Source organism: Microplitis mediator, chromosome 7, assembly GCF_029852145.1.
Source record: "Microplitis mediator isolate UGA2020A chromosome 7, iyMicMedi2.1, whole genome shotgun sequence".
In the NCBI taxonomy this organism is placed as follows: Eukaryota; Metazoa; Arthropoda; class Insecta; order Hymenoptera; family Braconidae; genus Microplitis; species Microplitis mediator.
In genome coordinates, this window is record NC_079975.1 from 6,683,183 (window position 1) to 6,698,709 (window position 15,527).

The following is a 15,527-nucleotide window of genomic DNA, read 5'->3' on the forward strand; positions in this document are numbered from 1 at the left end:
TAGCAGACTCAGTAATTGATCATTTTCAGAAGATAACTATAAATACACTGAATTTTTTAACATTTTTTAAGGCGATTTTATTTCTAGCAAAATTGTGCACGTATTAAATCTATGACAATATTTTATAAATTCAAAAAATGGAAATTTCAATTTAAAGCTATAAATTTGTTGAGATCAAAAGTAACCTTTTCCTTCCTGTTGATTCAGAAAAATGTATAAATAATATAGTATGCCTCTCACCATTCTACAATCTTACAAAATACGAAATCGCGAGAATCCATCAAAAGTTTTCATACTTCTGAAGCTACAAATTTACAATTCCAGTAAAAGAATGTAAAACAAAACTATTGAAAGTCGACGAAAAGTGTAATGCCAATGTATGTGTAGTTTCTACCATTTTTTTAAGCGGTTCGAAAATTTCTAATTGTTTAAAGTCACAAGAAAATCCTACCGGAATCATGTACTAAAAAGAATTTTTTCTTGATTTACATGAAGTACATGGGGTTATAATTAACACATCCATTTAATCGTAGAAATTTCCAATTCTTTTTAATATTTTGTTTACTAGCTAAAAATAAAACGAAGCACAGAATAACATACTTATACAAAGAATACGTCGATCATTGCATCACAAATTTTTTATTTTTTTATCAGCTATTCTTTGGTATCATAATAAATATACTATTTATCAAAGACTCTGAATCGGAAGGATGCGGGTTCGAGCCCCAGCATTCACCAGGATTTTTCCATCAATCAAAATCATGTATACTTCCTCTAAGTGATGCTCCTAATACGGTGGATCATATTTCGGATCACATTTGAATTTTTATATGTTTTTTTTTTTTTTTTTTTTTTTTCATATTTGTAATAGGGATCCTTCATTCAGGAACACGTAGGTCGTACCCAATTGGGGGTGTATAGAGATTGTCCGATTGAGGCCTAAGTATAATCTGCGTTACATCCCAATATAGGATCCCCATTGGGTAGGGCTTCACTCAAGATCGAGATTATATTGGTCTTGTCTTGACCTCGTCTTGATTTGTCAAGACAAGACCAAGACGATATTATAGATCGCAATTCGAGACCAAGACCAATATCATTAAAAACATCTCGCTAAGTCTTGACAAGACATCAAAATTCAAAAGTATAAGTATATGAGAATTACTCGCAATTAGACTCCATGTTTTAAGAAAGATTATAACTATTGACTTTATTTTAGCTTATTGATTATTTTAAATGACAGTATTCTTGGTATTGATAAAGCTTACTCTTAATACGACTGTATATACATATCTATACCTATATTAATATACTTGTATAAATTCCAAGTAATAACGAATTATGACTGATATTAAGAAAATTTTAGGTTATTCAAGACAAAGACGAGATCTTGACAAGACAATACAAAACAATATTATTAATAACTTATTTTTTGAGATCGATGCCAAACTTACATTTTGAAGTCAAGATCGAGACGAGATCAAAGCTTTCGAGATCAAGACAAGACTTTCCCAATTTTGTCTTGTCTCGGCTTGAGTGAAGCCCTACCACTGGGTGCACTCAAAAATTTCTAGTCGGGTATAGTTTTATGCATTTATTTTATCGACCAGCATCTTAATCAAATTTTCGCATACACCTGAGTAATTAACTGATTTAGAAGTAGTGATTAGTAAAGTTTTTCAAAATAAAAGGCTAGATTTATTCAATAACTATTATTTATTTTAAGAAACCTACTTTTGATCTTAGCTTTCGGATGACAATTTCGCATACAAAACCCGTACGGAAAAAGTACATATCTCTGTATATATTCGGGCAAATCTGAATATATGCTGCATATACGAGACATATATTCAATTTTGCCCGTATATACTTTTTTCGTACGGGAATTCAGCCAATAGCCAAATTGTTTAAACCGACTAATGTTGAATTTTAATATATTTTAGGAAGGCCACCAGACTTCACAGCCTTCGTAATCACGCTATTGATGATGGTATTGTTGGTAGCAGGAGTCCGAAAGTCCTTGGTATTTACCAATGTTTTAAACGCTATTAATCTTGCTGCGTGGGTTTTCATCATGACCGCTGGAATGTTTTACGTTGACTCAAATAACTGGTCGGAGCACAAAGGATTTTTACCTTACGGTTGGAGCGGGGTAAGAATTCTTGTTATTCCTTTTTCTATTTATAGACAACATTCAAACCATACTTTTTCATATTTTTTTGACATTACATAACTCATTGATTATAACGCTTTGTTTTTTATTAATATATTGCCTGTGTTTGCTTACGGAATCTTATTTGTACCCCAGCCGTCTATAAGTTAAAAATACTCAAAATGATTATTATGCTTTATTGAGAAACGTGAACTGATTAATATAAATATTATCGTTAGTTATAGATATCGATTGCTCATCATATAGGGTCGCTTATTCCAATTCAATAAGTAACTCAGTTTGTATGGTTTAGGTATTCACTGGAGCTGCCACGTGCTTTTACGCTTTCATTGGTTTTGATATCATTGCAACAACGGGTGAAGAAGCGACCAATCCAAAACGGAGTATTCCATTAGCTATTGTTACATCATTACTCATCATTTTGACTGCTTATGTAACCAGCAGTATGGTTTTGACATTAATCAGTAAGTCATCTACGAAGATAGTTTTCTATCTAAGTAAATTCTTTAATTAAATGTAAATTTTGTAAATTTTTCAGTCCCATACGATCAAGTTGACCAAGATTCTGCATTAGTAGACATGTTCGGCCAAGTTGGGGCTTATAAATGCAAGTATATCGTTGCACTGGGGGCAGTTGCAGGATTAACTGTTTCTATGTTTGGGAGTATGTTTCCAATGCCTAGGATAGTCTATGCAATGGCGCAGGATGGTCTTATATTTCGGTAAATTATGTTAATAATAGAATGTTACAAATGCACTACAGATACATTATTCTCGTTCAAAATGCCCCTATCCAAAAGTTCACATAGAATCCACTAGAATGGGTCAAAAGCCGCTTAAAAATCAATACGTCTATAGGATTCTATGCGGCTTTTAACCCATTTGAGTGGATTCTGTGGGAATTTTTGGATAGGGGCTTATGGTATTATAGTAAAGCCGGACCATGTTGGCCATTTGATGAAAACTGAACCTTGGCGGATTTGAATTTCGGTACTTTACCGCAGTTTGCCTCTAGGGGAAATGAATACATGGAAAAATGACTATGACCATCCGGGGAAAAAAATTTAGATCTGTTCTGATCAATTTAGATCAGCTCAGATCAAATTTGATCATAATTTATACTGAACCCAGATCAGAGTAGATCTGATTTAATCTGTTCAGATCAAACTAGATCTGATCAGATATGACATTTTTCTTTGGGGAAAAATAGTCCAGATCTACCCTGATCAAATCTAATCAAGTCAGATCAACCTAGATCTAGTCAGATCAAAATAGATCAACATTGATTTAACGATCAATTTATGAAGTAAATATAAATAGATCTAATTCGATCTGTACACATCAAACCAGATCTGAGCTGATATAACTTTTTCTCGGAAAAAAAAAGTTCAGATCTGCACTGAACAGATTAGATCTGTACAAATTATAAAGAAATATTTCTTCACATTATATTATAATTATAAGATTAACTAGCTGAATTTTGACACATTTACCTAAATTTTGATAATTCTAAAAAGTCTATCGTAATTGAAATAAATGGCTTCAATCCTATATATTTTATATTATTGTGATATATTTAATATATTTTTAATCAGACATATCAATTTTTATTAGGATAGAGATAAAAAAAACAGATCGATTTAGATCTAGCGAATTAGATTAAATTTGATCTGAGCCGATACAAGAGTGTTTTTTATTTACCTTGATCTGTTTATAGATCCAAGCAGATCTATTCTGACCAGAGTAGATCTTATTTGACCTAAACAGATCTGGCCAAAATGCAGATCTGTTCAGATCTGAAACATCAGATCTAATTTGATCTGAATAGATCTAAATTTTTTTTCCCGGGCATAGTAAAATTTACAATGTTTACAGTAAATCATGATACAACCATTGGAAATTTTACTATGGTCGTAGTCATTTTTCCATGTGTTTACTTCAGTTTTCATCAGGTAGCGTGCATGGTCCGGCTTTACTATGACACCATAGCATTTCAAACGAGAATAACTTCTTCGTATAATTTACATGACATATATTTTTGTCGTTTTAGTACTTTCAGTCAACTGTTGCCCTTAACAGGCACTCCAGCATTAGCAACTTTAACCTCTGGTGTAGCTGCCGCTTTTGTTGCGCTTTTAATTCAGTTAGACGTCCTCGTGGAAATGATGTCAATTGGTACTCTGTTAGCTTATACACTAGTATCTACGTGCGTTCTTATTCTTCGTTATCAACCTCACTCGACAAATCTAATTGAGTTGCTGCCTCAAAGCCTTCGGACACCCTGCCGATCGCCACCAAAAGAGACTCAAAGTAATGCCCCTGCAACGTATAGTAAAGAAGTACGTCCTGATCAACTTACAAGTGCTTTGAACTCTGTACATGCAACTCAAACTGAGCTTACAACGAATAGTAATGGACAGCGCGTCACTGTGCGACGTGTTCGAAGAGCAAATAGTTCCTCTCCAGAATCAGACGATACATATGGTGCGGAAGAAGATGACGTTGGTCTGGGTAAAGATGATCAATATCTTGTCAGCGATAGGACAGAAAATAAATTTTATGGTAGCGTTCATGCAGCAGCGGCTGCTTCTAGTTGCAGTAGCGCTCATCAGTATCCTGGAACCACTCCAATTATTGGGCCTCCTCTCAATTACCTTCAGCGACGATTACAGGTAAATTGAAACCTATACATAAATATCATAAAATGGAGATTTTATGTACCAATGAATGAACAGTTAAGATTTTTTTACGAACTAATAGGCGAATGTCGGGTAAAAATCGATCAGAATTTATTACATTTTTTGTCAAGACTCAAGTTCGGCCGAACGACGCCCGCACGCATCAATACTGAGAATTTATTACACATAAATACACATTTTTCTTTTATCGTAAAAATCCGTAACGGCAGTGGTTCAGTCGTGCATGCGGACTTTAGATTTATTGTTAAATGTCACAGACGCAGTGCAGTCTCAGTGCAGTCTGGTAAAACGACAGTTAAATTTTTATGAGATGTCACAGACCTAGTTCAGTCGTGATTCGGACAAATCTCATTTTTTACTCAAGATTATGTGAATCAAAATTCAAACGGTTTTTTTGAACACTAAAATCTACTCCCTGATACTTAATTTTGATAAAAATTTCATTACAAAATATCGTACCGAAAAGTCATACTCTGTCCATTCACTGACTATGTGCATTTAATAGACCAAACATTAAAATAGTGACCGCAATGGTCTGTAGTAATGATAGAAATAATAATTGAAACTTTTTTTTTAAATATGCAGGCCGCACAATATTTATGTCCGGCAATATTTCCATGGGTAGATCGAGGACCAGCAACTGAAGCATCCGGTCGCTACGTCATGAAGATGGTTGCAATACTATATTTACTAATTTTAATATTCGACTTCATTATAGTGGTCGGCATGGGCAACATGGGAACTTTCACAACAATTCTTCTGTTTTGTTTCTTATTTGCCATTATTGGAGTGTTGCTGGCAATAAGTAGAAAACCACAAAATAGGTAATAATCAGACACTGTTTTCTTAATATTGTAGTATTGGAAAACTAGGAATAAGCCCTCTAAAAATGAATTAGTGAAATTCACTGCAAATCAGTGGATAGTCACTATTTCTACAGCTATAAGTATACCACTAGTTCAACCAGTGGTATACTTGTAGCTGGTTCCCAGTGAATATTCACTAATTTGAAGTGAATTTCACCGATTCATTTTTAGAGAGAGGGATAAGTGAAATATTTACAGCCCTATCAAAGAAATCCATACAGAAATCCAGCCTAGATTCCTATATGGGTTCCCACATGGCGTTGTTGGATGGATTCCCATATAGATTCTCATATGGGTTCTTATGGGAATCCACACCACGCCAAATCTCTATGGGAATCGTATGGAATTCTTTGTGGATTTTTACCTCAATTTTCCACAGGAAACGGCACCATATCAAAATGGGAAATCCAGGTACCCACAGTTTCCTATGTTGATTTTCCATGTGGGAATCCAGATACACTGTAAAAAATCACCGGGGTAAGTCCAAATGGTGTAGGTGTTAAAATTATCGGTGTTAAATTTACCCCTGAAAGTGGTGTGAAAATAACGCCGTCACCGGTGTAAATATTCTAGACCGGTGTTAAAATAACGCCGCCACCGGTGTAAATATTCTAGACCGGTGTTAAAATAACGCCGCCGCCGGTGTAGATATTCTTCACCAGTGTTAAAATATTTAACTTTGTGAATATTTTTACTTACTCGATCACTATACTTGTTAATAAATGATATTCTTTATTAATTTTCATAAAGAACTGACATTTTTTGTGTTTTATAATCTTTAAAGTTAATAATCCAAGCGGACGCAATTTACTCAGCTTTTACACCGGTTATCCCGATTTTACACCGATGTTACTCCGTTTTTACACCGGTTACCCCGCCTTTACACCGATTTTACTCCGCTTTTACACCGGTTACGCCGATTTAACACCGGTATTTTTAACACCGGTGTAGTTTTATTTTAACACCAGGCGGAGTTAAAATGAGTCCATTTTTAACACCGCTCTTTTTACAGTGTACCCATGGTTTCCTACATGGATTCTTATATAAATCCATTCACTCCTACACTGTAAAAAGAGTGGTGTTAAAAATGGACTCATTTTAACTCCGCCCGGTGTTAAAATTAAATTACACCGGTGTAGGAGGCGTAATTCGGCGGTGTTAAAATACCGGTGTAAACTACGTCCGTTTGGAGTATTAACTTTAAAGATTATAAAACACAAAAAATGTCAATTCTTTATGAAAATTAATAAAAAATATCATTTATTAACAAGTATAGTGATCGAGTAAGTAAAAATATTCACAAAGTAAAATATTTTAACACCGGTAAAGTATATCTAAACCGGCGGCGGCATTATTTTAACACCGGCCTAGAATATTTACACCGGTGGCAGCGTTATTTTAACACCGGGGAATTTTTTTTAACACCGGTACAGAATATTTACACCGGCGGCGGCGTTATTTTCACACCGCTTTCGGTGTTGAAATTTAACCACCGATTTTAACACCTACACCGCTTGAACTTACCCCGGTGATTTTTTACAGTGTATACTAATTCCTATGGATTCTTACATAAATATGAGTTCCCATGATCCCACATGGCCTTTTTTGATCGGGGTCTTTAAAGAAAACTTAGGCTTAGGCCGAAACTCTGATAAATTAGGCATATACCTTCTTTTTATACTACAATATCATATAAAATCAAATTTTCAATGAAAACAATAGTAAATTATAATATGGTTTTCCAGAAGTACCGTAATGTTCATGACTCCAGGACTTCCGTTCGTACCAGCAATAGCAGTGACAGTTAACATTTACCTCATTTTCAAACTTAGTATTTTAACTCTAGTCAGATTTATTGTTTGGATGACATTAGGTAAATTTCAGTGTCCATAAGTCAAAAAAATTAATTTATATTCATACTTATACTTATAAAATTAATTTTCCTCAGGTTTTATCATGTACTTCTACTACGGAATAAAGAACAGCACTTTAGAACAAAAAGATCCTGATGATGTGATTAATTCCAACGACAACGTCGGTAATATAGAATTAAAAATTACTGATCACGCAGGTGTATCACCATCTCACCGACACGCGAATGGTCAGGATCGCAGTATTTACGAAGGACAACAGCTTGATGCATTTGGTCAGCCTGTATTTGGTAGCACCAATTTCGGTGGTTCTAATGCTACAGCACAATCACAAGCTAAGTCTCAAGGCTTTTTTGTTCCTGAAGATAATTTCCCATCTTGGGATGATTAAGTATAAAAATAAAATATATATGCTGGTGACCATGTATTATACGCGTTAACGTTGTGGCCATAATAAAAAATATGAGATGATTGTTTTACGTGATAAAGATTCGTATATAAACAGAGAGACATTTCTTCGCGAAATGCAACTTTCACTAAAATTGAAGCATATGACAAGGCGTTTACTAATTAATCCATCGACTTCCATTTATTTTCACTTGACGTGAGATAATGGTAATAGATATATAAGACCATTGCCAATTTATGTTTATTCTATTGTTTGTTAGATATATACTGTTAAATGAGTTTCATTGTCAATTGAATTAATGCGATAAAAAAATATGTAAAAGCAATCGACTGTTTGCGTTCAAAGCATAACATATGAGAATAATGCATGATATAGTTGAATGAGCGATAAAATGGTACCATTTAAATTATTATACTCGGTTGTATGTAAACACAAAATCTTTCATAAATTCGAATAATATAAATTAAGATCTTATAATCAAGCTTCCAATGAAACTGCAACAATTTTTGAATTAATGAAAAAAAAAAAATTAATTTTTGCATACAACTTATATGGATTTCTTAGATTTAAGAACGTTTTATGCCTGTTAAATTATGTGAATATACAGTTACATATCTAAATATCAGTTATAATGTCACATAATCAAATATCATGGTCACAATGAAATGGTACTACACAGTTAGAAATTTTGTGTATTTGTGTTAAAAAATTATTTGGTTGGATTTTTGGTTGATTTCCACACAGAAATCTGTTAATCCAACACAAACCGTTTGTGTTATTTTACTTTAGCTGATTTTTTATATTAAATGATTAGAAAATATGTAATGTAACAAATTTCTTGTGTTATTCGAAAATTAACACAAAATTTGTGTTGTTTAGTTAAACACTCCCGCACGTTTCTTCATTACTATAACCAAGCAAAGCATTTCCTGGCAGACCTGATTCACCGTAAATTTGCGGTATTTTAACTGTAAATATACCGTGGAATAGGTAAATACCCGTAAAATTTGGACAGATTTACCGTAATTTCCGGTAAGCTACGGTAGATTTACGGTAAATGGGTAAACTACGATGGGTTTACCGTAAATTACGGCATAATACCGTAAATTTATCGCAGAATGCGGTAAATCTACCGTTAAAATTCAGGTGGATTACCGAATTACCGTAATTTACGGCGGATGGCCGTGTTTTGCGGTGAATTACCGTAAATTACGGGAAAATCACCATAGATCGCGGTAAACCCACTGTACATTACGGTAAACCTACCGTAAATTACGGTAAATCAACTGTAAATTACGGTAAACCCACCGTAATTTGAGTCCGTTAGGATTGTAACGGCATTGTCTGCAAGGAAACTTGGATTATAGTTGATTTACAATTAAAAACAATCGTAGATAACTTTCATATTTTTATGATTAGATTCAATGATATTTTATCCTCATTTTACGAGAGGATAATTCATAGCTCTGTTTTTTCAGAAAAATCACAGAAAATCGAACTAATTGTTTGCTAAAGTGATATAAGTTGTACTTAGGTTCGATCAGTATACTTGAGTTGGTTAGGTCGTGCTTATATTTATTAGTTAATTTGAACACGAAAAGTCTGTTAAATTTACACAAATTTTTTGTCAAAATGACAGATTTTATGTGTTCAGTTATCTAACATAATATTAGTGTTGAAGATCGACACAAACACAATGTCTTGATTTTAACACAAAATTTCTAACTGTGTACAGTTAAACTCCATTAACTCAGACAATTAGTCTACGGGGGAGCGGAAGTTTTTCGGAGTTTCCGAGTTATAGAATGCCCATTCTCCATTATAAGTAAACTATACGCATGCGCTCTTACTTCTATATGAATGATGCAGATACACACTTACAAATGTCTAGCATCGGGTGGGAGGCAGCGTAGCTCATAGTGGGGGTCAAGATTGAGGGGAAGTACCAAGACAATGGAATCTGAGTTAATGGAGTTGACTGTACGTCAAAATATCACAGCCACATATGTGATATTTTGCCGTGTAATATTGTGACTGTGATATTTGGTTGTGGTAATTATATCCAGCATGTGGACAAAAAAATATAAAATTAATATAATCGATATATAAACAAATTTTAAACAAATTTAACTCTAATCGCCGATATAAAAATAATATTTAACTGTTTGTTATAAAAAAATCTAAGTAGCTATATTGCCCGATATTATCACACACGTATCAGTATAGAAATTTATTAACTTTGATCATATAATTTATGAAGAAAATATTCAGTATATCAATACTGTTGGCTGGCACGACAGTATTGCTTTTAGTGGCAGATACAAATTTTCAATAATTCATTATTCTTGAATTATACTTAACAAACCATAACAAGCATATCAAGTTTAAATTTAAAATCAATACCTGAACTACGTAGATTATTCATTTTTTAATCATATTAACAGTTAATATCCTTCTATCGACAAAAATTATAAAAAAGCCACTTAAAACTTTATCATGTGAAAGAACAGTGCCTGTACCTTAATTAACCATAAACCTTTGTTTGATTCCGAACCTCAGTTGAAGTGGAAATATTGTAAAAGTTATATATTTGAATATAGTCACAAAAAATTCGAGTATAATATAATAGCGCACGGGTTTTTCATGGATTCAATATTGACTCTCAAGTGCAGGGCTTAAAGTTTAAGTAAGGGAGGTCAGAGCAAAATAACGACGTTAAAATAGATATTTTCGGTATGTAGATTTAAAACGAAGGTTCGCGGTATGCATTAATTGGCAACACGTCTTAGATTATGACGCATTCTCAACGAAAATTAGTACATACAGATGTAGGCACGAGTTGATAATGTAACATAACCTATGACAAGTATTGACAATACAAGTATACCGGATTTCGGCAGTGTTACATGTCTGCTCACAAAATCTCTACTTAACGAAAATGGTTACAATTCTACGCATTTACTTCTTTACTCAGCCGCAACTGCACTCAAGTATTTTTTAACACAGCTTCAACTCTACTCACGTATTTTAGCCTATCGATAAAATAGAAATTTTTTGTGAGTGAAATTGTAGCTGAGTTGAAAAATATTTGAGTATTGAAGCTGAGTTTATAGTAATTTGTGCTACATGTGTACTAAGGAACGAATAATTTGAGAATCATGTTGTCGCGTCATGAGCGTAGATCTTACCCTAGCGGATCCGAATTACGGTAAATTACGGTAATTACCGCAATTTACGGTAAAACATGGTAACTTACCGTAATCTACAGTGGATTGCGGTATTTACCGTAATCCACAGTAAATTATGGCATTTTACCGCATCGCCGTAATTGACCGCAGATTAGGTCACATACGGTAACACCGTAAATTGCCGTACTTTTACCTCAATTGCGGTAATTCTGCTGGATACCGTAAATTAGAGTAATTACGGTAATTTACCGCAAATTGGATCCACTAGGGTATGATGCATTGACATGAGGACGAGAGAAAAAATCTATTTTGATATAATATTCGAGCACTGAATTCTTTTTCGAAAGCTATTACATGCCAGCATAACATATCAAATTTTTTAGCTATCAGTGTGACCAGTCCTAAGAAAAAAAATATTTGTTAATGATTTGAAAACTAGTTGAGAGAAAAATTTCGAATCTTTTAAACTCTTCCGATTTAAAAGTACAGACATTTTTAAAAACAACATCGAAATGTACACAGAGGTGTTAAATTCGTTAAGATACTTCTTATTTTGCTCGATGCTTCCCTGTATGTCTGTTTTTATGAATAACTTCAAATTTTGACTTCATAATTTCTTCAAGTTTTAAATTCACTTACTGGAAGACCAATAAATTTTCCAAAATTTGAAGACAGTAATTCTTAAACGTTGATTACTTTTTGAAAATACATATAAGTCAAAGTAAACACGTCATTTTTTTTCTGTTTTTTTGGACTTAAAATGTACTTTCGTAGGAAAATTGAAAAATTACTAAGTTAATTTTCTGCTTTGGTTTTTAAATAATCGATGATTTAAAAGAAAAGTAAAATTTTTCAATCATTCACAAAAAAAATAATGATTTTCATTTAGACAATTTTAAACCTGATCCGACAGCTGGATTACTATTCGCTCTGTTTTTGTAAACTTAAAAAACGTATATTCAATAAGTCGTTGTTTTATCGGTCGATTTTCTCGTGAAAATATGATCGATTTTATGCATACTTAACTTCGTTATTTTTTTCCTAATCGAACAAATTTAAAAAAAAAATATACGATCTATAAAAAAGTTTTTATGTCGCGTAAATAAAATGTATAGATTTTCTGAGACATGTTTAAAAAATTTATAGACAGCTAAAACTTCTTTTCTCGAATTTTAAAAATAACTCCCTGAACAATTAAGATAATAGGATGAAAAAAAAAAAATAGCTGCTACTTTTAATAAAGATTTCAACATATCAAGAGTATATTTAACAAAAAAATATTTGGGATTATGGTCTCAATGATTTGAAGAGGAATATCCCGTATATACATTTTTCCTTCTCTACAAATTACTTATCTGTATGCAATAAATATTTACGACAATTATACGGGAATTTTTCATCGAAACATTATTTTGAACAGAATTAAATATAATTATAAATGAATGATTGAACTTTCGAATCACGGGGATGTATTTATTTGAACACTTGTTTTATATTTCGATAATTTACAGATTGCTAAATAGATCGTATGTATGGAGCAATTATTATGAATGAAATTATTTAAAAAATAACAAATTTTCAAAAAATTGGTAGTCGAATGAAAATTGAAACAATTATGACATATGACTGTACGCAATAATTACATTGATACTTTAGTTAGACTTTCGAATTCTTAGATAGGAGGAAGAGGCCTATTTAAATATAATTATATAAAAATGGAGTTTTTGTAAAGAATGAATGTAGAAGCAGTATTTGTTTTAAAAAAAAAAAATAGTTATTTGAATTACCGAGTGATATTTTGACGGAATACAATAAAATTTAAGGAAAAAAAATTAATGTTTCCAGCCCTGGTGAATCCGAACTACGGTATATTACGGTAGTTTACGGTAAAATACGGTAACTTACGGCAACTTACGGCAACATACCGTAATTTATAATCGGTAAATTACGGCAAGTACGGTGTTTTACGGTAAATTAAGGTATTTTGCGGCAAAAGTACGGTATTTCATGGCGAAACTATGGTATTTTTACCGTAAACTTGCAGTAAGAGAGCGGTAATTTACCTTAAAATTGCGGCGAGCCGGCGATATTTTACCGTAAAGTAAAAAATTGCACTATAAGAACTATTAAAATAAAAAAGCTCACGGTAAAAATGCTGCAAATCACGGTAAATTGCTGGAAATTACCGTGCATTGTTGTAAATTGCCGTAACATGTCGTTAATTACCGCAAATTGAGTCAAATTTGCTGAAAAACTACCGGATTTTACGGCAAATTGCGGGAAATTACCGTATTCCATCGTAATTCGGATCCACCGAAGACGCGCAATATTATTCTTATTGTTGTTATTATTTCTATTGTTATTATTAGATAACTCCGTTGAATAACTGACAAATTTCACAACCTACGTTGTATTTATATATTATATTGTTCAGTTTAAAGAATTCAATTACCAACTTATAAAGCTTTCAAAAATGATTGATGATGCGAATTTCTAAATAATGAGTTTATGTATTCACATTATTTACTAAAAATTTTTGTTAATCCATACAGTGAAGTGTATACACTATTGCTATTCTATAATTTACTCCCGTCTTTTGTCAACGCAAACTCATTGAGAGAAAACTATCCTTTCCAAGAGAATATCTAATGTATGCATTGTGAGAAATATTTATTTTTGGTCGTATCATTTTCGATCAATGAAAGATATGCTTTCTTACCATGAATTGCAGAAAGAAATTTAACATCTACACGGAGAAATTATTCTCTTCCCTAATTGAGAAACCTAATTTTAAATAATTCAAACACGATCCGAAACAATTCAAAGTTGGAAAAAATGACTATATATAGATATACATTTTAGCATGGATTGAATCATTCCAAATGAGATTTCTGAATCAGGGTTTTGAAATGTGGGTCACCCAAAGAAATTGAAATAAACACATGCAAAAATTACTATGGCCATAGTAAAACTGACAAGGAATTCTATTACTAATTCCTGTAACCATGTAAATTTTACTATGACCATAGTAATTTTTCCATGTGTTTATTTCAATTTCCGTCAGGTGGCCACCATGATTAGACTTTACTATGACACTATTGAATTTCAAACAAGAATAATTTCTCCGGATAATTTTGGAGTAGACAAAATTTTTTGTTTTCCCTTTTTGACAAAAAATATTCTTATAAAATTTTGAAAAATTAGATAGAAAATTTAAAGTAACAGAATCTAATTTCAGTGTCCACCTAGCAGAGAAATATCATTAGAAAAAATAAAAGAACTAATAATTCAGATTATATTTTTCTCCGTAATGAGTAAAAATTAAAAAAGTAAGCGAAATATTTATTGAAATCAGTTTCTTAATTGGTTTTGTATCGAGGATTAAGAAAGTTATGGTTTACTTCCATTTAATTGTTTAAAATTTATTACTATTTTAAGAAAAGGTATGCATGCGTGTAAAGTTGCCACTGTTAACTTATATTTGAAGAGTTACCATTGTTTGAGGAGATAATTATAACATTTGAAGCATAACTTATTGCGATTAATATCTCTATTAATTTATTGTAAAGAGCGGAATTCGTCTCTTTGAATTATAACGCACAGATATTCTGAAATTGGTCAGTATATAAGTTATACTAACGTTACTATATATATAGTTTAAAAAATAGTATATCGATGAGATAAAATTGATCAGATGGGCAAGATAATGGAAATGGATATGAAAAAATAAAGTAAAATTGTATGAATTGAAAGAAAAATTTTCATCTCCATCCATCACATTATATGTTAACCATAAACTGATCGCTTCCTTAATACAATAAAGAAAAAAAAATAGCTAATCGTTTTAATAAACAGTATAATAAAATGCAGCAATAAGTACAGGTTTTTTTGTTTATTGTTTTTATAATAAAATTAGTTTGATATAATTGTTTCCTTTGTAAAAAAAAAATTCGGTAGATCTTAGTTTTTTACATACATGAGCATGTGAATAATTGGGGATGATAATTTTTCATCTAAAATGTAACCTTCCGTAATTACGTTATTTATATTGATAAGAATTCAAATAAAAATGATAATTAAGAATAATTGTGTTAATCATTTCTTGTACCCTCCCTGTATAATAATCACAGTTTATTTTTTAATAAAAAAACGCGAGAGTATAATGACCTTAATATAAAATAGCAGCCTCATTTATACAGCTAGAATATATGTCAACCCACCCGCTTCAAAAAACAAATTCTCGTTTAGTCCTCAAAAGCCTCAATCCCTTTGATATTTTATTTGCTGCCCAGAAAGTAACTCTACTTTAGTATTCAAAATC

General features: G+C 32.1%; 1 protein-coding gene across 1 annotated transcript in view; it reads left to right on the forward strand.

The window, feature by feature from the left end:
* Window positions 1-15,283, forward strand: part of LOC130671057 (probable cationic amino acid transporter) — a 30,588-nt gene extending 15,305 nt beyond the window's left edge. Inside the window, exons 5-11 of the mRNA XM_057474742.1 lie at window positions 1,944-2,152; window positions 2,466-2,637; window positions 2,712-2,895; window positions 4,224-4,845; window positions 5,458-5,696; window positions 7,484-7,611; window positions 7,687-15,283. Of these exons, the coding sequence (XP_057330725.1) occupies window positions 1,944-2,152; window positions 2,466-2,637; window positions 2,712-2,895; window positions 4,224-4,845; window positions 5,458-5,696; window positions 7,484-7,611; window positions 7,687-8,000 (1,868 nt within the window). The 3' untranslated portion in view covers window positions 8,001-15,283. The remainder of the gene's footprint in view (window positions 1-1,943; window positions 2,153-2,465; window positions 2,638-2,711; window positions 2,896-4,223; window positions 4,846-5,457; window positions 5,697-7,483; window positions 7,612-7,686) is intronic.
* The last annotated feature ends 244 nt before the right edge of the window (window positions 15,284-15,527 follow it).